This window comes from Zootoca vivipara, chromosome 8, assembly GCF_965207765.1.
Source record: "Zootoca vivipara chromosome 8, rZooViv2.hap1.1, whole genome shotgun sequence".
Taxonomy (NCBI): Eukaryota; Metazoa; Chordata; class Lepidosauria; order Squamata; family Lacertidae; genus Zootoca; species Zootoca vivipara.
Window position 1 is genome coordinate 36,161,584 of NC_142591.1, and position 27,087 is coordinate 36,188,670.

At 42.2% G+C, this 27,087-nt stretch overlaps 1 protein-coding gene and 1 long non-coding RNA gene across 2 annotated transcripts in view; one reads left to right on the forward strand and one right to left on the reverse strand.

The window, feature by feature from the left end:
• LOC132592551 (uncharacterized) overlaps positions 1 to 20,563 on the forward strand; it is a 108,721-nt gene extending 88,158 nt beyond the window's left edge. The window contains exons 5-7 of the long non-coding RNA XR_015951426.1: positions 8,181 to 8,354; positions 13,725 to 13,796; positions 20,428 to 20,563. This is a non-coding gene — a long non-coding RNA (uncharacterized LOC132592551). The remainder of the gene's footprint in view (positions 1 to 8,180; positions 8,355 to 13,724; positions 13,797 to 20,427) is intronic.
• CCDC102B (coiled-coil domain containing 102B) overlaps positions 1 to 27,087 on the reverse strand; it is an 80,913-nt gene that overhangs the window by 4,878 nt on the left and 48,948 nt on the right. The window contains 1 exon segment of the mRNA XM_088675288.1: positions 15,922 to 16,092. Coding sequence (XP_088531414.1) covers positions 15,922 to 16,092 — 171 coding nt within the window.

Sequence of the window (27,087 nt, forward strand, 5' to 3'; positions counted from 1 at the left end):
GCCATCATGGTCTTGCAGCTCTTCATGGTTTTAAATAATGAAGAAGGTGCATGGCGTTTTGCTAAAAAATGCAATCAATATATTACTTATAAACAAGTGAGTTTTTAAAGATGAGAGCCTATATAGTATAATACTATATGGTATAATGATACGAACCACTATTGCATATCTTAAATGTACCAAGGTTGCTTTTACTGCTCAGTATACATTTGGTAAAACTGACTACAGCGATGCACACTGTAATACCAGCTTACACTCCATATGCTTGTTACCAGGGGAAAATGATGCTGAAGTTATTTTGGGCTGCAATATTTTTGGGCCATCTTAATTGCCTACCTTTGCTAAGCAATCGACACTCACTTGTGATTTGTTTGTTGGAAATACTTCTGCTTTCACCATCTGTACATTGCAGCAAATGATGAGGACCATAAGAATGCATTATGAAACCAAACAGTCTAGGGAAAATCTGTCAAAGTTACCTAATCACGTATGTGCAATCGTATCAAGCTGCTTTTGCAGTGTAAGCTGCGGCAAAGCTGGGGGTGGAAGAAAAGTTAATGACCGAACAAGGAACTTTGACAAACTTGTATATCGGCAACTTTTATTTAGTAAACAAGTCATGCATGTGTGTGTGTGTGTGTGTGTGTATGAAAACATTTAGGATGATTGTTAAAACAGAGAAAATTGAACAAGTTTTGGTGGTTAGCATGTGAGGCTGCAAATATTAGCCACTTCTCACATCTGCCGCCGTCTCCCTTGCCTTCTGTGACTTTCCAGGCACATATAACCCTGTGGCAGATGCCTGGCTTATATAAGGTTCCCAAGATCTATCTCTGGCATTGTGGGCTACCGAATCTCAGGTAGTAATGCCATTGCCTGAGACTTCAGCGAACCTCTGCTACTTAAAGGAGACGGTACTGGGCTATATGAATTGGCTTGAATATAAGGCAGTGCTAAATGCACATCTAGATCCCTTCTTTCACACACCTCCATTAGTCGTGGGTTACCTTTCCGAGTTGCCTCAAAACATGTGAGGTGCCCTTGAGCTCATGAGATCCTGTGGCGGTGCCCACTAATGTAGGGGTTGGGAATATCAGGCCTGAGCGCCAAATACAGCCCTCTACTCCTCAGTAGCTGAGACCTGAAACTCTCTGCCGGTTGCATACCATTACCTAAGGCCAAAACCTTAGTTAGGGGAACACTTGGATTTAAATTTATTTCATCTTCTGAGGTAAACATAAACTCTTTTCTTACGGCATTTTTAGTGAAGAAGAAGAAGGCTTTACAGTTATTGTCTAACAGTGCAGTCCTAACTAGATCTCCTCAGAAGTAAGTCATATTGAATTCAGTGGAGCTAACTCCCAGGTTAGTGGGGTCAGGATTGCAGTCATTTTAATAATCCCTATTATGCAAATAGGGGGATTGTAGCCAAACTAGGTGTGATGGGTATCTCTGCACTGCTCATGCATAAAATGGGGGTGGGGAAGTCAACTTTTTACATGAGAAGGAGCACCCAGGAAACAAACTCTCTCTCCCTTTTACCTAACTGCTCCATTACAGGAGGCATTTTTTCCTTAGGTTGTCTCCATTCTGTTGTAGGAGCAGGGTAGACTGCAGCAAGGTAAAGTGCATGAGAAGAGTAGGTTTTGATCCTCTCCATTGCACACCTATGAGACCTCCATCCTCTATATTTTTGTTCAAAAATGTGAATTATGTAGTTTCTTATATACAGTGGTACCTCGCAAGACGAATACACTGCAAGATGAATTTTTCGCAAGGCGAATGCGTCTTGCGATCTGGTGGTGGCTCGCAAGATGAATTCATTTTGCGAAAAATTCGTCTTGCGAATCGCGGTTTCCCATAGGAATGCATTTAAATTTAATTAATGCGTTCCCTCGGGCAAAAAGAAAGAAAGAAAGAAAGAAATTTCAATGCATTCCTATGGGAAACCGTGATTCGCAAGATGGATTTTTCACAAAACGAATTGACTCGTGGAACGAATTAAATTCGTCTTGCGAGACACCACTGTAAATGAGTTTCTTCCTCATTCCTAACACACACACACACACACCTTTATACACACACCCTTAAAACTCTTGCATCTGACTGCTAGCAGGGTTCCCCTATACCCTCCAACATTTCTCTGATGAAAATAGGGACATCCCATTCCATAACAATAATTTTACCATTTATACCCCACACATCTTACTGGGTTGCCCAGCCACTCTGGGCAGCTTCCAACATAAATAAAAACATAATAAAGCACTAAACATTTTTAAAACTTTGCTATACAGGGCTGCATTCAGACGGCTTGGGGGTTGGATAGCTCCATTCCCTCCAACATTTCTCCAATGAAAATAGGGACATCCTAAGGAAAAGTGGGACATTCTGGATCAAATCAGAAACTGGGATGGCTTCTCTAAATCAGGGACAGCCCTGGAAAAAAGAGGCACTTGTAAGGTTTGTTCCCCTAGCTGCCTTGTAATGGAAAGTTGTTTAGGTAGCCCTTTTGTGCATGAAATCTGATAATAATATTACTGCTGGAAATAATTTGATTGCTAGCATGCCTACATGCTTTTTCCAACTCAAAGGAGAAAACTCTGGCAGAGGGAGGAAGCATAATAATGCAGCATTTATCGCACTGATGCTGTAAAATTATTACAGAGTGGTGACTGTGGAGGCCTCCTGGATGTGTAGTTTTTGTAAGTTATTAATGACCAGCTGTGTCTGCTTTAGCAGTGCTGTTTTATGGTCAAGCCAAACAATAGTTATAGAATCCTTAACAGGATTTTGTAAGCACAAGATCATTCTTTTATAGAACACCTGTTTTATCCTGAAACAAAAAAGAGAGAGGGGAAAAAATGCAATGAAGGAGACTTAAATCTTCATAAACCCATTTCGGAGGTAGCTTGTTGAATTTTTGCTAACTCGAGACACATTGTTTTTGGAAAGGGAAGAGCATCTGTTGGATTTTATTATATAATGAAAATGTTTATATTGCCATGACATAGTGAGATTTTTTTCCCTGGCCTTTTACAGTCTAGTGTACAGAATATCCATCACTGCCAAGAACATGCCATTAGGTTTATTAGAATAAATTCAGCATTTAAAGGCAAGCACTTGGGTTTTATTGAGATAACCCACCAAAATCTCATCAAATGCACCTCTGGAGACAAACGTAGTCACAACATCAACTTTCGTTTCAAAGGGCATGGCTAATTATGAGAGGATCATGCAAAGAGAAGCTAAATCTTGAGGGATGTTGGATGTGTTATTAAATCCGTCTTCATACATTATGAGTCACATGTTCAATCAACACAAATAAGGAGGGTGGTATCATGGTGAAAAGCTCTGCTCCACCCCCCACCCCCATATATGACATTCATTGAACTATGAACCACGTACTAGCGCCTGCCCTTTGATCTATTCATATTTACAGTACAGCTGTACAGCTGCATACAGAGCTTTCCTGAAGTCTTCAGTGAACAGGGGTAGATTGGGGTGGGGCAGAGTATTCATGGATTGGAAGCCACCCAGGGAACTTTAGTCGTTAGGTGGTATACACATATTTACAATAAAAAAACTATGGATCATAAGAAGGGCTGGTGCACAGCAGCTTCAACTGATTCTGTTCCTTCAGTCACCTATTGCATCCTTGAGAGAAGCAAGGAATGGAGCTTGGGAGCTACCCAAGCATTGAAAATCTAGAGTTTAAGTACCATTAAAGGAAAAGGGACCCCTGACCCTAGCATTAGGTCCAGTCATGACCGACTCTGGGGTTGCGGCGCTCATCTCGCGTTATTGGCCAAGGGAGCCAGCGTGCAGCTTCCAGGTCATGTGGCCAACATGAGAAAGCCGCTTCTGGAGAACCAGAGCAGCGCAAGGAAACACCGTTTACCTTCCTGCTGTGGTGGTACCTATCGATCTACTTGCACTTTGACATGCTTTCGAACTGCTAGGTTGGCAGGAGCTGGGACCGAGCAACAGGAGCTCACCCACCTCATAAGTACTATTAGGGACAACTATTCCCTATGGAGTGGGAAGGGGTCTTCCTGGATGAATAGGTCTTATTCCTTTCTACCCTTGTATATTTCCTACAAGTTTCTCTCTGCTTATAATTCTGTTTATTTCACAAAGTTTGGATTTGAGAAGAAATGACCCCAGTGAGAAATGATGAACTGGTTATCTGAATGTTTCCTGAATCATGAGTTTACTATTGTTTATGTGAAACCCAATTCTTTCTTATGTGTGATAATTAAACTTTGCAGGTAACACAGAATTTGCGTGTTAGTCTTTACATTAAGTATTAGGAGGTCAGGGTATTTTCGCATGCCTCTCAGGTCACATTATTTAAATAAAGACTAGTATTTAAATAAAGACTAGTAGATAGTTCATAATGGGGGTCTCTTTTTCTATCAAGTTATGCCAACCGCTGTGTTGCCATGACCAACAGCAATAAACCATGCAAAAAACCTCCAAATCGGCACAAACAATTACAGCTGAAATACAGTGAAATATAGTAAGATTTCAATGCCTATATCAATGCACTTTTGTGTGTGAAAAAAAGTGAAAGACATCCTTTCCAATATGATTTGTCATATTTAGTTGAAATATATATGAGCCCTAAGAAACAAGGAAATTGTACCACACGCAGCCAGGATAAATATTCTAGATTACTTGACGGAATTTGCATACTGCTTCCAATAAAATGCTAGGCAAATCATTGGAAAAGCAATGAAGTCTCAACATGATTTAAAAGCCCTATTAGGAATTGACAACTGAAAATCTGGAATGAAATCTAATAATGGTAAATCATTTATAACAAGCACTAATATTCTACCATGCACATTTTTTTAATGGGGCTGCCACAGCATGTGTCCCCTTATGGCATCTTGCACAGCACAGGACCCATAATTACAGTAAACATTTCTGAGCACCCTGCATGTTCAGGGTGCAACTGATCATGCATGCTAGTAGCGAAGGCACTCCCACAGTATATCAGGATGCTGTTTTCAATGACAACCGATACAGGTCTGACTCTTTAATGACACGGAAAGTTGAGACCCATCTTTGACATTTAAGCTACCGCCCTAACTCCACTTGAATGCAGCATGGTTAACTTCTGAGAGGAATTGTGTTGTTATTTATCCATTTTCTTTGTGCTCTTATCCTGGGATAGTCTCAAAATCCGATGAAATTACTAAGGCATGGTTCCTTGCAAAAAAGAAGCTCGTGATTGCCAGCAGATGGAAAGCAGTCTGAGGCTTGAGAGAGATAGCATAATGGATGGCTATAACTAATTCAGGTCTGCATCACTCAGGATGCCCAACCAGCAGATGGTTAGCAATCCCCATGATTTTGCAGTCCCAGGAAGGTGGTGTAGTGAAGTATCTGATAAACCACTATACATGGCTGATATGCCATATTGAGCTTAACAGATCACAAGTGTAGGGTTGCCATATTTCAAACAGTGAAAATCTGGACACTGCTGCCGACTGCAGTATTCTGGATATGTCTGGGAAATTCCAGACATATGGCAGCCCTACACAAGTGGTGCTGGCCTCACTGTAACGCAATGCACTGGAAAAGTAAATTCCATAAAATGCACTCTGGTATTTTTGTGGGGTGTGTGTGTGTCCTGTGCTTCATGTATTTCCTCTTGAGGGAAAATGGTTCCAGAAACAAAGGCTCCCTTCCATTTGGATGCTTTGAAGAACTGGAAAACAGAACAAAAGACAATTTCCTCCAGATGAAGGATTTAAAGTGATGAGCAGCACAATCTACCTGAGTTGACTGATTCACTAGATTCCATACCATTTAGATTCCATACCATTTAAGGCTATGCATATATAATAGCCCCAAAACATGATGGTGGTGCCATTATTGCCTGCAATATAAGCATTATTTCGCATGTTGTGATAAAGTCTGTGCTCAATCAGGTCTTCCTGGTTTTCATAGCACTCAAAAAACGTGGGCCTGTTTGACTACAGGTGTTAATGAGAAAGCAAAAGCAAAAACAACACGGTGGACCAAAGACTATAATGATTCTATATTGCCGTATCTCTGAAAAACTACCATCTATACACAGCTCAGAGTAAAGAAACTGCTTCTAGTAACTTTTAAATAACAATAAATACTCCTGCATAAGGCCACTCAATAGCATTGTCCTCTGGATGGCTCACAAACACAAAATATTAACATACAATAACATAAAACAACCATATAATAAAATAGCAACTTGTGACCTAAAGATTTCCAGCAGAGAGCAGAATAAAATCAGATAGCTTAAAAATAAATAAATACACAGCACATAAGCAGTGGCTCAAAACAAAAATTCTGTAAAAGACCTGGGACGGAGGAAAAAGTCTTTAAAGTGTTTTTAAGAAACTGAAATTGATGTACTTTTAGTTTAATTTTATGTTTTGTGTATCCCATGCTGGAATTGTTTGTTTGGTGACAGATAAGTAAAGAATAAAAATATATAAATAAAGAAAATAAGGAAGGTGTTAGGTGAACCTATCAGGGGAGGGAATTCCACAACTGGGGTACCAACACCAAGAAGGCCACCTCCCTAGTACCCAGCTGCCTTACTTCACATGTTAAAGGCTCCTGGGTTGGATATCCTGCAGATGATATCATGGTTTGGATAGTTATATGACAGAGAATGCTCTTACCTTTAAACAGGACTTGTGGGCTATCATGAATAGTAAAACCTTCCTGTGTTTTATTCCACATTATTGGGTTTATTTTTTTGGAGGGATATAACAGCAAACCTGCAATGCATCTCATTAGCTGCAATTTTAACAAGTTTACAGTCACAGAAGCTTTTTCAAAAAATGGCATTGTTAGTGGAGTCCCTAAGAAATAATAAAACATTTCCCAGCCAGATGGCTCAGTCACACTAAAGGAGTTGAGAGAATAAAGCTCTGCAAAGTGGAGCAATTAAGAGAACTGCCAACCGGCATGCTACCTATCCTGTTTGTGACCTCCCAAATCTCTGAGGTTATTGAGAGAATTTGCAAGAAGCTATATCTAAATGGGACCGGCTTAAATCCTGCTTTTATTTATTTACTTATGCATTTGTGCATATTATATTTAAATGGACATACACACCCTTGCAAATTTTAAACTAAGGCATCATAGGAAAGATAGCTCAATCATACGGCTTCAGCGAAAGTCCTGTACAAATGTACCCTGGCCTCACAACATTTTTAAAGAATCACAATTAAATATTTGAGCAGAAATAAGGATTCACGTCAAAAGCTGTGAAAGTGATTAATTTCCTAGACGTGCCTGCTGTGCATTCAGGCTTCATAATTTGTCAAAGAAAAAGCACCATTATGTGTGATTTATGAATTTAAAATGAATTGTTCATTTCAGCTGCATCAGGTACAGAAACGTTGTTGTGAGCAATCTGCAAAAATGTCCTCATGTACGCACATAGGAATTTAACAATAAAGGAAAGGTTAAAAGTTGGCAGGGTAAGCCCATGAAAGATTACCACATCTGCCCTGCAGTAACCTTGTGGTGATTCATGAGATAGCCTGAACAGTTAAGATTTTGCTGTGAATCTAAGAGATATAAATGGTTAATACCTACCTCTAAAACTAAAGAAACTCCAGTTACAGTATAGTAACACTTGATAGTACGGGGAGAGAAATGCTAATGGATCTGAAAAGGTAAAGATGCTCCATCCAACATGGGATGGAATAGATAACCTGTAGAAGGAAGAGCAGGGGTAGAAGAATCTGAAGAGCCTTATCTGGAAGGGATGGCACAACAGAGACATAACAAGGGTGCACAAGGCCCAGGAGTTTCTGAACAATGCCGGACATATTGCATAGGAGTGTGGGCATTCCACAATTACAGTAGGTTCTTAATAACATTGGAGTGCACTTGTGGTTCAGGCATATGTTGAATCCAGAAAGGTATCCACACACAAGAGATGTACTAAGCAGAAATAATTGGTGATGTGTCTGGTTGATTGAAAATCATGAAAAATTCTCTGTTCAATTCCCAGAGATGGGTGATTCTTAGAATTGCATGTTTAATAAAGATCCCTGAGGCTATGAAGAGTCTGACTGAGAGAACTTTGAATCAAAAATGCTTGTCTATCTATATAAACCTGAGAAAGGGGCAGTATTTTATCTGATGCTAATGTGGAAATACATGTCTTGGAGATCCAGGGCCAGAAATTACACAACAGAGGATCATGGGCCAGAGGGAGAGGGAGCTTTCCTCAATGTTTCCATCTCACAAGGGAATTGATACTGGACCCATAAGGAAAGAAGAAAAAGCCCTGAAGAGAGAAGAATAGCTGCAGAAATGAATGGAATATGCAGAAATGGTTACAGGTAGGTAGCCATGTTGGTCTGCCGTAGTCGAAACAAAATAAAAAAAATCCTTCCAATAGCACTTTAGAGACCAACTAAGTTTGTCATTGGTATGAGCTTCAGTGTGCATGCACATGAAAGCAAATACCAATGACAAACTTAGTTGGTCTCTAAGGTGCTACTATGAAGAAATGGTGAAACTTACCGAAAGAATAAGAAATCATGATAACAAACTTTTTATTAAGAAATGGAAATGGTTTGTTGAATATTTACAAATTGCAAATAGATCAAGAAATTAGCAGGACTATTGTAAAAACCTGCAGTTTCTTTTCTATCTCTATCTATCTATCATCTATCTTATCTATCATCTATCTATCTATCTATCCATCTATCTATCTATCATCTATATGAATAGATTGAGACAATTTGGGATATGCAGGGAAAGATGAAAACAATTTAAAGGAACCGCAGAAAGAGAAGTTGAGATTCAAAATGTCAGAATTACTGTTGAATGATTTGTGAAATGTTTTCTTTTTTGTTATAATTGAGTCCCCCACTCTCCTTCAGTGGGGGAAGAAAGTTGCATGAACCATTTTCATCATTGAATACCCTCTCATCAATTTTTCCTTCCACCTCCAAGATTGAGGAAAGACAACAGCAATGAAACCAAAACTATCCAACGTCCCTTGTTGGTAGAGAAGTGGTTCCCATGGAATTACTGACAACTTCTGCTGGAACCTTTCTAATATGGATGTTTGTTCTGCCAGGAGCTAAAGCATGTTTAGCCTTAGATAGAATAATCATGCACCTCATCTGTCTCCTTAGAAATCTCTACGTGGGACAAGAAGCTACAGTTAGAACTGGATATGGAACAACTGATTGGTTCAAAATTGGGAAAGGAGTACGACAAGGTTGTATATTGTCTCCCTGCTTATTTAACTTATATGCAGAATTCATCATGCGAAAGGCTGGACTAGATGAATCCCAAGCAGGAATTAAGATTGCCGGAAGAAATATCAACAACCTCAGATATGCAGATGACACAACCTTGATGGCAGAAAGTGAGGAGGAATTAAAGAACCTTTTAATGAGGGTGAAAGAGGAGAGCGCAAAATATGGTCTGAAGCTCAACATCAAAAAAACCAAGATCATGGCCACTGGTCCCATCACCTCCTGGCAAATAGAAGGGGAAGAAATGGAGGCAGTGAGAGATTTTACTTTCTTGGGCTCCTTGATCACTGCAGATGGTGACAGCAGTCACGAAATTAAAAGACGCCTGCTTCTTGGGAGAAAAGCAATGACAAACCTAGACAGCATCTTAAAAAGCAGAGACATCACCTTGCCGACAAAGGTCCGTATAGTTAAAGCTATGGTTTTCCCAGTAGTGATGTATGGAAGTGAGAGCTGGACCATAAAGAAGGCTGATCGCCGAAGAATTGATGCTTTTGAATTATGGTGCTGGAGGAGACTCTTGAGAGTCCCATGGACTGCTAGAAGATCAAACCTATCCATTCTTAAGGAAATCAGCCCTGAGTGCTCCCTGGAAGGACAGATCGTGAAGCTGAGGCTCCAATACTTTGGCCACCTCATGAGAAGAGAAGAATCCTTGGAAAAGACCCTGATGTTGGGAAAGATTGAGGGCACTAGGAGAAGGGGACGACAGAGGACAAGATGGTTGGACAGTGTTCTCGAAGCTACGAACATGAGTTTGACCAAACTACGGGAGGCAGTGGAAGACAGGAGTGCCTGGCGTGCTATGGTCCATGGGGTCACGAAGAGTCGGACACGACTAAACGACTAAACAACAACAACAACAACAGAATAATCATGATCACCAGGACCAGGTCTTGCTTCAGGAGTCAATGCTGATGAACAGCCTTCATACCTGCCTTTGTTTTGGCCAGCTTACAAAGCTTGCTCAGATCCCCACACTTTGGGGATTTCTTAGGCACCTCTTTATTGAGCTTTTTCGAGGTTAGGGGCATCTATCTGAAGGGAAAGATCTGTGCACCTTGTGATCTCAAAGCTTCCCAAAAGCTAACGAACCGCAATGCCTGCTCATTGTGGGTGGGAGGCAGAGTTGTAGTGCTGCTGAATATACCTGGGAAATACCTTCAAATGCAGGAAAGTAGGCCTGGCTGATTTTGACTCAAAGCCAGAATTGAAACAGCAGAGTCTTAAGGATTCCAAGAGGTCTCCCTAAGAGATTGATCCTGGTCCTATGGGCCCTGGGATGCCAGCTGTGTAGAGGGGGAAGGAGAATGAGAGGTATGTTGTTTGGAGAAGCAGAAGAGTGAAGAACATCAGGTTGAGGAGAGAGACAAGAGAGAGCAGCAGAGGAGAGGAAACAAGAGTGATTTTGGAGGAAGGCAAGGGGAAGCAGAAGAGTGAAGAAGGCAATCAGGAAGACAAATGAGAAAAGGAAAAAGAAGGGACAAATAGAGCAGCCTCCACCACTGAAAAATAGTGAAATTCACCAGCAGGGAACAGGAGTACCTGTCCAAGGAACTGTGAAAGTGACTTTATAGTACTGACAACCCTAAGTGGAAGTTAGGATCAAAACTTAATAATAATAATAATAATAATAATAATAATAATAATAATAATAATTTATTTATACCCCGCCCATCTGGCCGGGTTCCCCCAGCCACTCTGGGCGGCTTCCAACAAACCAGAAATTCTAAAATACAGAAATCCATCAAACATTAAAATACAGAAATCCATTAAACATTAAAAGCTTCCCTAAACAGGGCTGCCTTGAGATGCCTTCTAAAGGTCTGGTAATTGTTGTTCTCTTTGACCTCTAGTGGGAGGGCATTCCACAGGGTGGGTGCCACTACCGAGAAGGCCCTCTGCCTGGTTCCCTGTAACTTGGCTTCTCGTAGCGAGGGAACCGCCAGAAGGCCCTCGGAGCTGGACCTCAGTGTCCGGGCAGAACGATGGAGGTGGAGACGCTCCTTCAGGTATACCGGACCGAGGCCGTTTAAGGCTTTAAAGGTCAACACCAACACTTTGAATTGTGCTCGGAAACGTACTGGGAGCCAATGTAGGTCTTTCAGGACCGGTGTTATGTGGTCTCGGCGGCCGCTCCCAGTCACCAGTCTAGCTGCCGCATTCTGGATTAGTTGTAGTTTCCGGGTCACCTTCAAAGGTAGCCCCACGTAGAGCGCATTGCAGTAGTCCAAGCGAGAGATAACTAGAGCATGCACCACTCTGGAGAGACAGTCAGTGGGCAGGTAGGGACTCAGCCTGCGTACCAGATGGAGCTGATAAACAGCTGCCCTGGACACAGAGTTGACCTGTGCCTCCATGGACAGCTGTGAGTCTAAGATGACTCCCAGGCTGCGCACCTGGTCTTTCAGGGGCACAGTTACCCCATTCAGGACCAGGGAGTCCTCCACACTCGCCCGCCTCCTGTCCCCCACAAACAGTACTTCTGTCTTGTCAGGATTCAATCTCAATCTGTTAGCCGCCATCCATCCTCCAACCGCCTCCAAGCACTCACACAGGACCTTCACCGCCTTCACTGGTTCTGATTTAAAAGAGAGGTAGAGCTGGGTATCATCAGCATACTGATGGACACCCAGCCCAAACCCCCTGATGATCTCTCCCAGCGGCTGCATATAGATGTTAAAAAGCATGGGGGAGAGGACAGAACCCTGAGGCACCCCACAAGTGAGAGCCCAGGGGTCTGAACACTCATCCCCCACCACCACTTTCTGAACATGGCCCAGGAGGAAGGAGCGGAACCACTGCATGACAGTGCCCCCAGCTCCCAAGCCCTCTAGACGGTCCAGAAGGATGTTATGGTCGATGGTGTCAAAAGCCGCTGAGAGACATATATTATATTGCATTTGGCCGATATGGTTATATGTGCTATTTGGTTATTCATTTCTTGATATCTGGGGAACAATATGAAACACTCCACTTCAGGAGCATATGCTGGCCAGTAGATTCCACACAGCTGGGCAGGGCTGGGCAGAGAGTCACCTCCACATCTTATCTAAACCCCTCCTGCAGATTGCTCCATCCATTAAATATCTGCCTGTCTATCACTATACATTTGACCCTCACCTTAATTCCTAAACCTTATGAGAAAAGAGAAGACACAGCTCTTTGTTCCATGATGGTAAAGATGAAGTGAATGGACAATGCCCAAGTCCACCCCTTGACTGAGATGCTTCATCTCAAAAGATCCTTCTCAGGTGAATAAGAAATAGCACTGTGGGCACCAAACGCTCCAGAAGGTTCTGGAAAGTGGGATGTGCAAGCACCGCCTGCACACTCTGAGCCAGTACAAAGTCCATGATGGATAACTTGACTTGTTTAAGGAGCAGAATAAATCAAATTTTAGTATAAATGGTATAAAATGATACTGACAGTATAAAAGCAGCATGGGAAATTAAGTTAGGCAGAATTAAATTATCACATCTGAAATTAAGCCAGATTCTGCCCTCAATTAACATAGCACAACCCCCAAAATCGATGGATGGAATTTGGCCAGAATTTGCTTGAACCCCTAATGCCATAGGACTTAATAATTAAGAGTGGTCAGGACCTCAGTTTTGTGCATCATCCAAAGACATATTAATGTACTTTCTACTCTAAAAAACAATCAATATATTATCTTTAAAAAGCTGACTGCTGCAGAATTGCTTCCAGTTTTCTAAATTCCAAGAAAGTAGCATCTGACTTCTCCCTAAGTCTAGAATAAACACCAATCTTTCACTTTTTGGCCAGTCACTGGATATGCCCACGCTATCAGAACTTTAATTCTACAGTGAACAAATTTAAGTGAGTTGGTAAACTAGTGGTTTAAACTGGCTTAATCCAAGATGTAGGGAACAATTCTGCAGGCAGTTCCGTGTGCTGCAATCCTGACTGATCAGCCGGAACAATGGGAAATCTGAGACTTCTCTTCAGAAAAATGTCCCTTGAATTAAATAATGCATTGTAAACACCTAGTCCTCTTTCTCCCCCCCCCCCAACCTATAAGCATGGGGTAAGTAATTATGATTTTGACATTTTCAAGGAAGTCACTTGTCAGTAGGTATTTTATAGTAATAAGAAGCTCATGCAATTTACTAAACATATACATTTTTAATGGATTCAGATATAAAATTGCACTGGTAATTTGCTGTCATATCTAATTGAAATATTTTTTTAAAAAAACCGAGTGTTTTCTAATTATTGCCTATATTGCTCTTGGTATTAGTTTTATAGATCTTTAAGGCTTTGGGACCATAAGGCCTAGCTAGCTTGACCATAAATGACCAGCCTTTTTCTTCTTCTTGTGAAAACCAATTTAAGTAAAGATGTGCACCATGCCCACAGGCCAACAGAGCTGAATTAATGAACCTTAAATGAGTTGTTAATTTTTTTTTTTTACAGGCAAGTTCTGAAGCATGCCAAGTTTCAAACTACAGAGAGGCCCTGAAGCAATTTTGTACTCAAGGCTTGCAGGTGAGTGAATTACAGAAGCTGGTTCTGGTCATTCCAGCCATCCCTTTGCAAGGACACCACAACAAGATTTAGCAGAGAACTCCACTTCTAAGGGTGGACACTGACAACCATATTCACTTCAGAGTGATTTTTGCTGTCACTTTTTGAGGAGCTCCATGGGCATACACTTCCCCCCCTTTACTAATAGGGGTTTGTGGATGTGTCGTCACAAGGGAGGCCCTGTGGAGATTGGCACTTTTCCTAGCATGGCTTCATGCTTATATAGCTGCCTTGCTGGCACATCCACTCCACTTCCTAGTGGGGAGGAGTTGTGGTGGACCACGTGGCCACCCACTCCCCTCCGGGGGCGGAGGACAAAGTCCTGCATCCCTTGGAGGTTCCCGTACATGTCATTCGCCTGCCAGCCAATCCGCTGGCTGAGGGGGCGTGGCTGGGCCCCATTTAAACTGAGGTGTGAGCCGGAGTGTTTCCTCTTGGCACACTTCCTCAATCTCCCTCGCTCCCTATTTTCAGGTTTCGAATTTGGCCTTGCTATGGACCTCGGTTGGTCACCGTTGAGGGGTCTGTTAGGAATTTTTCCACTTGGCAAATTGGCATGGGCTATTTGGTTTTTGCCTACCTTGTAGCAATCGTCACAAGTTTGTAAGGTTTGGCGGTTAAGCATTGGTTGATCTTATGATGGGGGAGGGGAGGTGTGGCTATCACCTGCCCCTCCAAGATTAAGGGTATTCCGTTAAAGGATTCCAGGGGTGTGGATCTTGTCTGAATTCCGTGGCTGGCCTAGGGCCATGCCACAACCCCGTCAGGAACCCAGGGGGAGCTCGAGTTGGTTTGCATCGACGGTGCTCCCCCTACCGGTAGTTGACCCTTACTGGACCCATAGCTGCCAAGTCTCCCGTTTCCCCCGGGAAAAGCCCTTTTTTCTTACCTTTTCCCGGTGGTCCCCCATATCACTTCGTCTCCCGTTTTTCTTCACTATTTTCTCCTGCCGGCAGCCATTTTTTTTCTTTTCGATTTGCCCTTCTATGGGCACCAAAAATGGCCGCCGCCAGCTTCAAAAGTCACATCTACGCATGTCCGGAAGTGCATAGACGTGACTTCCGGTGTTGGCAGCGGCCATTTTGGTGCCCATAGATGGGCGAAGCGACACCGGAAGTTGCATCAGCACACTTCCTGACATGCGTACAAGCGACTTTTGGGTGGCGGCCATTTTGGGTGCCCATAGAAGGGCAAAGCAACACCGGAAGTTACATCGACGCAACTTCCGGTGTAAAATGGCTGCCGGTCCCGGATTCTGCAGTCCGGAACTTGGAAGGTAAGACTGGACCCCCTGAAGGATTCAGATATAGTCGGGTCAATTCCAATGTCTAAGGCAATACCGCTCACATTCTGTAACCAATAAAGTTGTGGCCTAAATTTGCCCAGTAACATTAACCTAATATCTGTGTCCTTGTGTCTTATTAATCAATGAGGGGGTGGTCTTGGGGTCTCGACACGCAAAAGGTGGTAACACTTAACCTGTTGAAGGTCTACCTGTCATGCACCTGTTAAAGGTGAAACAAACAAACAAAACCCTGCAAGAGGACCCCAGGTCAAAAGTATGTGAAAGCCATCCATAAGACCATTCCTCGTAGAAGTCTCACATGAAGTGGTCCACTTTATGAAACTGACATGCCACAGTTCAATAGAATAGAATGAGCATCTTATAGCTGATAATGGTATTTATTCATTAAAAGTAACAGAGATTTTTCAAACTGAAATATTATTTTGGCCTAGTTGGGGACAAAAATTCATTATGGTCTAAAATTATTTTCTTCTGGGAAGGGGAAAATATAACATGTAAAGGACTTTAAGATTGCTGTCACATTTTGCAGGGGAGTTCAGATTAATTTTTGGACAACCGGTTTATATGCAAGAAGTTAATCTTACAAATCCAGAGCATTTCTGAAGCAGACCTGAGTACACACAGCGATGAGAGAAGGTACAGGTGTGGAGAAGGGAAATAAAATTGGTCAAACCATGGCCTATTTCTCTAGTAACCTTGATAACATAGAAATGATTTGAAATGCATTGTCATTCATTTGCATACTTAATGTGTATCTGATAACAATCACAATCTAAGTACCTTGCTTTCTGCCTCTTTCAATTTTCTTCTTAGATCTTCAATCCGAATGCTCAGCTTCTTTGCTTCTGCCTTATGCTGCTCCGCCTTCTTTCTTGTTTGCGTCAGTTCTGCCAATATGTCTTGGTCCTGCTTGTATAGCTCACCATCACTGCGCGGCAGATCCACAAGGTCCTTATAACAAATCCAACATAAACACTGAATCAGTGGGGAAAGTAAACATGTTTGGGTGACTAGATGTAGGGTGCTTTAAGAAATTTCATGCGCCATCTCTGATAGTATGGCGAATTGTTCATAGGCAATGCTTTACAAATCAGGGTAATTACACTTCCATATGTATTTGCCATGGGAGTTTTTGTTGGCAACCACCCAATTCAGATGGTTGCACGTAGACACACCCATCCATCTCTATATGGGTTGCTGCTAAAGTGAATTTTGCATTACTCTGGTCAATTTTGAAGAAAACCCTAAGAGTTTTGATTTAAAAAAATACTGGCAACATGTTTTAGGAGACTATACAAATGGAACGAGTGCAATTCCTATTTATGGACTGTGTTCCTAAGTATAATGATTGTAAAACACTGTTGTGAAGAAAAATATTGGGGTAGTTTATAATGGTATTCTGTTGGCTCCGATGCCAGGAAAGGAAACATCTCCATTGGTGTCTAGCCTCTTCTTCTGCTGTAGCTGCAGGGAAATGTCAGGGTCGTCTATGATAATGTCAGGAGTACAGCTGTGGAAAATTAAATGACATTTTAATCAAGAGACACCAGAGCTGTTACAGTTATACTGAAGAATCTTTCCATCCATGCATTAGAGCCTCTGCAGTTCTCATTTCAACCCAATATTAAAATAAAGTTCTTCTGCCTCTGGAACATTTTAGTAAATGAAAATCTGTGCACACACCTGCTTTCTTCAGCCAACTTCTCATTTAAGTCAAGTATGCACTTTCATGACTCATTGAGCCTTCTTCTCAGTATTAAAGCAATAATAATTTCTTCATAAATTGCAAAGGGGCTCTAACCCAAACAGTGGAACGGCTAGTTCAAGGATAACCAAGCTAAAAAGTTTTGTTCTTGATAGTACTAATGTGCATGGTATCCTCCGATTGTAAGCATATTTACGTGTTTTCCCCCTGTTGTTTTTAAGAATTCCTAGTGAGATTGTTTTGGAAAGGGATAAGTGCATTGCATAGAGGGATAGTAGCCAGAAGGAATTGGGGGTCATGAGTTATCACCAGAGGATCAGCTTACAAACTCAGGACATGGACTCAAGCATTTGTAGTTATGTGATGCAAACTGGACATTAAGGGCATCACCTAGTGTGTTAGAATGTGGTCCCTGTGAAATTCCTGTGTGTGCGCATGTTGTACAGGGGTGAATATTTAAAGCTCAACCTGGATAGGATGGAAAAGTCAAACATAAAGGCAGGTGGGAAATAGCAAATTGCGCTGTCAGGCGGAGACCCCCAAAGCCCCAGGCAGCCCCCGAGCGAAATGATGACACAAGACCACGTTCTATGGGATTAAAATTGGCCACAACTTTTATTAAGAATTCAGATGTAGGGATACCTTGGCCCAGGCGTTGGGTGTATATCCTTCCCAGCCCCCAGTCAGGGATATGGGTAATTTCAGGGTTATCCAGCATGTGTGGGGGTTGGGCTAGCTCTGGAGAACATATGTTCAAGCAGATAGCCCGCCCCCCCTCGATCGCAGCCGCTGAAGAGGGAGGGAAATGACAGCCTATTGCGTATGGTCAATGCCTCCCCCTTAGCCCCATTGACAGGAACCCTGTTATCGCCGCCGCAATGGGGGCAGGGGGTCACCGCCCCATGCCCCCCTATTTATGTAGATGACTAAAGGATTCCACCTAAGGCCTGCATCCGCCAAAGTTGTGACGAATTGCTACGGGAAAGGCGAAACCTGCCAATGCAGGGAAAATTCCTTTCTGACCCTTCAACAGCAGCCTTGTTGTAGCAGCACCTGCGTGCGTGTACGCCTGTGGAAGAAAATAACCTGTAATGCAATCATTAATTTTTGGGAGTGGAGGGTGGGAAAGCTCTGGAGCTGTCGACTGCTTCCCAGGAATGACTCTGCTTCAACTGTGTTCAAGGTAAGGTTACCTCCTCCTACCTAGCCAATCTCCCCGGTAACACCTCCCCAAGCTGGATTGGACAGGTAACTGTGTGGGTGGAGACCACCAGTATCCAGCCCGGGAAGGCAGCGCCGGCCTCCAAACTTCCAGGGCTGCCCCAGGGATCCCAGGGGGCTGCGCGCGACCGCGCAAAATGCGCCTACCCTCTTATGTGGGGAATGGTCATTAGGAATGGATGGATCAGGCCTGATCTGTGCAGGTTTTGTACATGATCAATAGTATGGTCCAATCCACATTACCACCCAGATATTTCTGCTTCTTGCTTCCTCGTGTTTCACAATGCCACCACTTTTGCCCTTAATTCCATGATTTATCAGACCACTTATAGGAGGACTTTTTAAAAAAACAAAAAACAAAACTGAGATTATCGCTCATGAGCTATAGATTTCCATGTGAACCACCCAATAACTTTTATTGCTATTTTTGGTGCTTTTGATCATTCATAACATTTTAATGCTATTAAACTGTGTCCAGTTCTGGGCACCACAGTTCAACAAGGATACTGACAAACTGGAACGTGTCCAGAGGAGGGCAACCAAAATGGTCAAAGGCCTGGAAACGATGCCTTATGAGGAACGGCTTAGGGAGCTGGGTATGTTTAGCCTGGAGAAGAGAAGGTAAAGGGGTGATATGATAGCCATGTTCAAATATATGAAAGGATGTCATATGGAGGAGGGAGAAAGATTGTTTTCTGCTGCTCCAGAGAAGCGGACACGGAGCAATGGATTCAAACTTCAAGAAAGAAGATTCCACCTAAACATTAGGAAGAACTTCCTGACAGTAAGAGCTGTTCGGCAGTGGAATTTGCTACCAAGGAGTGTGGTGGAGTCTCCTTCTTTGGAAGTCTTTAAGCAGAGGCTTGACAGGCATATGTCAAGAATGCTTTGATGGTGTTTCCTGCTTGGCAGGGGGTTGCACTGGATGACCCTTGTGGTCTCTTCCAACTCTATGATTCTATTTCTCAATGCACACCTCCACCTGTGCTTCATTGGGAAACCTTCCCCACAAAACCTCACTTTTCAGAGGGATTGTTGGGAGAAATGAGTATGATTGTGATCTCATTCTTTTTGGCAGCACAGCTCCCTCACCTCAGACAATATAGCCCAAAGTGAGTCCTTATTGAGCAAGAAATGCTGGGTCCTTGTAAATGGCTGGGGATGGGGCCAGAAGCCCACCCTTTCCAGGAACTCTTGGTGTAACTGGGTCATGGGGAAGGTAAATTTCCCCTCAGTTATTTAACTCTCTCAGGTCAATGAGACAGGAATCTTGACATTAACTTGTGTAAGAAAAAATATCTTGGATACCTGAAAGTAGAGGGAGGGGATACCTGTGGAGGGGAGGACCTCCCCACCCCACCACTAGTGAACCTTAGGGTAAAAGGGTTCTTGCTGTGGGTCAGAAATCCCCACAGGCATTTATGTGGGCCTAGCCTCTTCTGTCTCCCTGTGCAAGTTCATGAAAGGTGAGCACAGCTTTCAGTCTCTCTGCAGATGTATTGTTTAAAATGTTGATGAAGTTGTGACCCTCAGTTTACCTGCTTCTTTTTGCCAGACTATGGGTGTCGTCAGGCCTGTGCAGAGTGGTGAGGTGGGGCCAGATGGATACACTTGCCCCGGGCCTCAGAGGACTAGGCCAGCCCCCACCCCCTCCGAACGGGACAGGCATGCAGTTGACACTTTTACCAATCAACATGCCATAAATATTCATGCTGATTTGAAGACTTCACTGAGCCATCCAGTACACAAATGCAGCAGGTGAGGCAGCAATAAAACGAGACAGTGAAAGCCACTATTTCTCCTAGACACCATCCAGAGCCATGGAAAACAAGAAACAGGGCAAGGATAAAGCAATAGTTTTGTTTTGGATTATGCTCTATAGTCTAGCAAACCCTCTTCCCCATTAGGAGCAATCCTCTGGTCACAGAAGGGAAGTTGAAAGATGATATGATGGAACTATAGCTTTTTTTTTTTGGTAGTAATTTACATGAGTAGATGGAATATTTATTTCTTTTTGCTCATGATTGACATGATTGACAGCTGCCAGCTGAAAACAGGTCATCAAGTTAGCACATTGGTACATCTTCTCTATGGCTGCATCCAGAGCACATGGCGGGTTAATATGCATGTGAATAAAAGTGCATTCACATTATAGAAGACTATCAAAACTTTGAAAATGAAACAAACAAACAAAAAGACAGAGCAATTCAAATGTTCACGTCAAACTTAACAATCAAACGGGGGGGGGAACAGCTGTAGGGGAGGCGATTTAATAATTAGATGGGGAATGTGTTTGTATTTGGTATCAAAAGTCTTAAAATATTCCTCCTCCCTTTTCTTTTCTTTTTTGCTTTCAAAAGAGGGGAGGCCAGAAAGCCCCACAACATCCTGAGCAGTACCCACTACAATGCAACAACTGCTGCAGCTCCCTCCATAGTTACAATCAGCGTTAATTGTGCTGTTTTTACAAAGGCAAGACACAGTCGGAAGACAAATAATGCTCCACGGCTCAATAAAGGCGATGGGACGACTCAGCTTCTATAACTGGAAACTGTTTGATTGCTTCACGCTGCTAAGCCTTGTTACACTCCAGCTGTGTTTAATAGGGAGCACTCACAAGAACAGTTATTCTTGCATGGAAACAAGTTGACTTGAGTACTGTATGTATTGACACTATAATCCAATCTATGGCTTTGGAAAGAAAATGAGCTCAAGTCATCAACTTCTGCCCCGTTTCCCTCCACCCCAACTCACAAAGAAAATAAATAAGCAGGAAGGCTTGGTGCTGCTTCTGAGTTTTCTGCAGCTCTAGTCAAATGGATTAAAGATGCTGTTGCTGCCTGCAGCCAAGAGGCCTAGAAAATGTGCAGAGTGGCATTCGACTGACATTTGACATATGTTGCAAAATAGCCCGATACATATTTTTCAGCAAACGCAAGACAGAACTCACAAGGTACTTCGGGGGGGGGGGATTAAGATTGCTAAACATCATATAAAATCATCTAATTTGGTTCTGAAAAAATGAGTCAGATCAGAAGGACACAGAAAGAGACTGGGCTGTTTCTCAAAACTGTGGCTACAGAGGCAAGTCTAATCTTCTGGCTGGTGCACACTCCTAAAATATAACATTTCATAACTGTTACTTCCCAGAAGAGATCGTTTTACATGATTTTATGCACTTTCCTTCTCTCTAATTGAAATGGAGGTCACCATATCTGCAGCCTGGACCACTCCTACCAATCCTATGCCAGCACCTCAGTTCTTCCCTTTCTTGCATTGCTGTGTGTCTCCTGCTTCCCTCTGGCTCCCAGTGAAGCTTGCAGTGAAGAGGCTTCAAATAGACAGCTGCTGGGTGTTCCTTCAAACCATAGGTGTAGGCAATTTTAGCTTAGTGAACCATCATGTGATTTTATTACTACCCTAATAAATCCATTGCTACATTCTGAAACATATTACACTTGTCCTTTCAAATATAAGTGCAAAGGAACTCTTACGCTTTTGACATGGCTCTTTGGAATGGTTTCCTTTCACCTAAGCTGTGGCACTTAGAATCATAGAATTGTAGTGTTGGAAGGGACTATGAGGGTCATCTAGCCCAACCCCCTGCAATGCAGGAATATGCAGCTGTCCCCATAGGGGGATCAAGCCTGCAACCTTGCCATTATCAGCACCACTTGTGGTGTTTAATGTGAGAACACTTTGTTTGAACTTCTGAATAATGCCACAGGACACAACACAGCAGAGTTGTGCTTCAGTCTAAATGAATAGTCTTTCTTAATAAAATAAAATAAAAATTCCTTCCAGTAGCACCTTAGAGACCAACTAAGTTTGTCATTGGTATGAGCTTTTGTGTGCATGCATGGTAGCTGAAGAAGTGTGCATGCACACGAAAGCTCATACCAATGACAAACTTAGTTGGTCTCTAACGTGCTACTGGAAGGATTTTAAAAAAAAATTTTTTTTTTTTACTATGGCGGACCAACACGGCTACCTACCTGTAACTAGTCTTTCTTAATGTTACACATATGCACTAGTAGCTTACGGTCAACTGGAGAGGTCAATTTGAACTGATCAGCAAGAATTCTTTCTCACAGTTGTTCAGCACTAGCAACAAAATGTGTCCCCCACCCCTCATCCACATCTTACTTCTAAAATAGGCTCCTGAGATTAAGAAAAGGCTCTCTCTCTGTGTGTGTAGGAAGAAGGAATGGATTTATATACAACTAAATTTTTGACCTGGGCTGAGCATGTGCTGGTGGTTCCCAACCCTAATGTAGAAGGAGCATATGGTTTCTAACGTCGGAAGGGATTTTCTTTTTTTAAGATAGAAATCTCCTACCTTATTCACTTCAGAATATTTCATGAAAGCAGTTGCCTTCAAACAGTTTATTCCTGTAGAATTATGGGCTGTAATTCTTTTTACAAGGATCTCTAGGGTTCTTGTCAATTTTGCTATAAAAGTCATGTAATTTGTGACAGAACATCTCTAAATCTAGGATGTCTGGCAAAATCTACTGCAGAGGAAAGCATCTAAATATAACTTACAAGCCAGCTCTGTGCTTAGGAATCTATGCACTGATGGAAGGGACACCCCCCCCCCATCTTCTATTCTTCTGAAGCTGAAGATAAATAGTGCTGTGCTGCAGAAGGACTGTGGAAGATCCAGTTGCTTCCAGACAACTAGTTTAATCAATCAATCAATCAATCAATCAATCACTGATTTGTTTGTGGGAGTGCTAGATGATATTGCAATGCAGATACTCTACAACCAAGCTATGGTTCTCTTCACACTCCCTTATCTGATGGCAGATAAAGTGAAAAAGGGCAAAAGGGTTTTTAAAAAATCAGAACATTAGTTTAGGCATCTGCAGAAATATATTGCTTCACCTTAGGAAATATGATCCATGAAAGTTGTGATGGTTGAAAATCCAATACACTTGAAAAAATATGCTAGAAAATGCTGATGCTGACTACATGAAAGCCAATACTGGTTTATAATTTTACCAATGTTTAAATAAACTAATAGTTTTGCTGGTTAATGCATTTCTGTTTCAGTCTCATTGACAAGTTTTTATGAAGGCAGGAGGATCAATATTTTAACCCCAATCCACAAACATGTTCACTGTTAAAACTTGCCTTGCAAACATATTCATTCCCAAACAGTCATAGCAGAACGGTTTGGAGGCTCCCGCTGAAGTTAATGGGACTGTCGCCTTAATTGAAATATTTCATTAATATGATATGGGTCACAGCGCAAGAGACTGCAGCATGCTATTGAACTAGAGCTTTTTTATAACACAACATATTTTGATATACCAAATGCTAGTGCATAGCACTACACCTCCAAGAAAGAGAAAAGAAGGGTCCAATTCACGTGAACTGCAAGGTTGAATCCAAAGGTGAAAAGGTAAAAATACTTTCATTAAGGAAGCCAGGAGGGGTGAGGAAGGAGCTTCAGGTTGGATCCAAACAAATTTAGAGCACAAAACAATTCTGCAAAGAAACTTCAAAAAGAAGTAATGAATATTCGGTACTCAGTCAATACCTATCCCAACCAAAGACTTTCTGTATACTCAGATGTTCTGCAGAGTGCTCCTGCTGTCTGAAGCAAGATAGAGGACAAGTGAAGGGTGGGCTTTCTTGGTGGTTTGTTTTAGTTCACCACTTATGTATATATTCTCACACCTCAGTTGCCAGGCAAACTGTAAGCTGAAGTGTAGTAACCAGGATGTTCAAGAATTGCCCATACCTTGTGGGTTTTCTCTCTCATCATTCCAACAGGTATGGCATTGACATTAAATTGTAAAATAATGGTCAGGTTCAGACATCATGTCATGTTAAGTCAACGATCCTCTTCAGTCCCCCCCCCCGCCCTTTTGATCCCGTGCTTCAATGTGCTGAACCAAAGCGTGGATTATAATCTTAGCTTAACCTGGGCTCATGGTTGAACTCTCTCCTCACTAACTATGTGTTAAATAGCCAAGAACAAATCTTGGCTCAAGAAAGCATAGGCATCTCTTTTCTTTGTACGTATCCCTAAATCTTTCCACGACATCAGTGATATGCCAAGCTGACAAGATATCTTACGACATGTTTTCATCCAAGAACATAAGAATTATTGCCACACATACAACTTTACAAGGGATATTGTCGTGCATCATTTAAAAACATAAACATGGGGGATGAACATGTAATGAACCCCCCCCTTCCACTGCTTCAGTCCTCTAAATATGCAGTTTAGTAGTCAATGTGAAAGATGTAATAATAATGAGGACTGCCTACTCCATAAAAAGAACTTACTGTTCTAAAAGCATTTGGGGTTTTTTAAATACTAGAATAGCATCAGTTGCCTAGAGACAATGTCTAAAACCCTCTAATGGTATTTGAAAAATCAATATTAGAGATGCCAGAAAATAAAGCTAAAGATTTTGAAGTGTAACAAATAACACAACACCCACAGAGAAACAGATCACATTTTAGTGACCCAGGGGCCATTTCTCTTATATTCCCTTGATGACTTTGTAATTACTGTCTGCCCCCTGTTGAGCCTCACACTCCTTAATCTCCCCTCAAAAACCATTGGGATGGATTCATATGGCCTCATTTTCTTCTGCTGTGAGATTATCACTTCAGTGCAGGTAGAAGGTAGCATCTCTCAAAACTCTCTCTCTCTCTCTCTCTCTCTCTCTCTCTCTCTCTCTCTCTCTCTTTGTGTGTGTGTGTGTGTTCCCCGCTCCCAGCTGTTCACATCAGCAAGGCTTAAATTTGCTTCTGTTTGGGTTCACACCAAGGGAGTGTTGACAGGGCAGAGATGTCTTTGCCCTGTATTTTCCCATCTTGGCTAGAGATGAATTAGGAACCTCTTAAGGACTCAATCAGTGTGAGGAACAGCACACCCGGCATAAGTATCTTATAACAATACCTCTCCCCCCCCCCGCCCCCAGTTTTCAGAATAAGTTCACTTCACACTTGAGCTGCCTTTGCCATGCTGATACTGCAGCTTCTAAAAAAGATCAACTGAATGCATTCAAGTAAAGAAGTTTAAAATGATCTCGGATCATAATGGTGCACTATACATCACAGTGTTATATGCCTCTTTCAAAAGGCACGCCACAGCTCTCACTAATCTATAGCATCTAGAAGCAGATGGCATTCAGCAGTAAATGTAATAAGCTTTTGTGGAACAACAACAGCACGGGCAAAAAGCAAAATGGACCTGGAACTATTTTCCCAGAAAAGATTCTGATTGACTGAAAGGATAAAGAAGCCAAAACATTTCCTCAAATAGCAAATGTGATTGCATAGACATGTTTCAATAAAGCTGCGTTGTCAGCATATTCTAGCAGAAAGTGTTTACCGATTAGCAATAAGGGTTTGATCAAGTCTCGGGGAAAATGAAATCTCTGGAACTTGGGAGAGATTGAAAGGAATTGGGGGGGGGTATAATCAAAAGGATTGCAGAGAAAGATGTGGGGAGAGGGGAAACAAGCAACGGATCTCAATTAGGAATGGGCAAAATTTGTTGGAGAATTCCACAGATTAGCTCCTTCTTCAGCCGACTCTCCACCTGCGTCTCGCCTATAACTCAGTGAAGCTACCTGATAGAAGGAAGAGCTCCAGAGGTTCCCTAGAATTATCTGATCTCCTTAGGCCACTGAGATCCTGCCTACTGGTTGAACTGGGGTGAGGAGAGCCAGGTTTAATTCCCAAGCAGGAAGCACAGTTGGGGCAGTTACTGTACTTCAGCACAAGCTACTTAACATGGCAGGGTGATGGTGATGATAAAGTGAGTGGGGAATGATGATTCAGCAGCACCCAATCTTTGCTGTTCTGCTTTAAGCTGGACTAGCAACCTTGCTTCCAGCCTTCTAACACCAACATTTTTGTTCCTGTGGGCACATTTGCAAACCAAAGAAAGTGTCACAACCACAGCTACTGTCAGGGAGTTGTTACTGGAATCCCAGTACGCAGCATGTGGCCAATCTCTTTCCTCCCCAGCCACAGTACCTCCTGGAATAAAAGGCCCTTATCTATACAGTTACAAGGCTTGGTTGAAAAAAAGAAAATAACAAAATTGGCCATTTGCAACAATGGGAGCTTCCCCTCTGAATCTTGTAACTATGTGTGGTAGTGGTGCATGGTTCAGGGTGCCATGGCTGGGGATGAAAGGGATAAAATCAATCGTTCATTAGCTGTAGTTAATTTAGAAATGTAACTGCACAATATGCATTAAGCATAAAGATGACCCTAAGCTAGATAGTTTGCTCCTTAGTGACCATCAAACGAACACACGCCCAAAAGATAGGACTCCAGAAATCCTTTTCCTACACTGTAAGATTCCATTCCAGAATTTGACTCTGAAACATCGATCCTGTAAAACTTGTCACCTTTCAGCAGCAATGAAAGCATAGCAAATGTCCTATAGGAGCTGTTACAGTAAGAGCTTGCTTCTGTAACAGAAGTGATATATTTGATAGCTACAACTGAAAATACATGTAAAGATTGGTGGAGAATCTACTGGCGAGAGAGAGAGAGAGAGGAATCTGAATCTGTGCCAAGCATTTACAGACTTGTTCAGCACATAATGTCAGTTTCTATTGGCTATGAAGTATTATTAAGAGAGTATTTGGATTGGTGATCAAAACAGACCACACTGATGAAGTAAAGGCAGGACATTAGGGAGAATTAAAATCCTGACATTTTGACAATCAAAAGTGACTTCATAACTACAGAAGCCATAAACTAGGGTAAATAAACTTGAAACTGCAAAAAAAAATTAAATTCTTTAAATTACAAGGGAAAAAATGTCATTACATTTCACAATCCTGGTTCAGAATATGAATTTACCCTGCATGCAATATGTGGAAGCATCTTCTGAATATGTTTTCTACAGCTTGTAACATAAAACAAGACTCTGCAGAAGCATATACGGTGGATTTAATGAAATCTACTTTTAAAAAATAGCCCAAGTCACAGCTCAGTCAAAGCTAAATGGGGAGGAGGAATGGAGGACTGTGCTG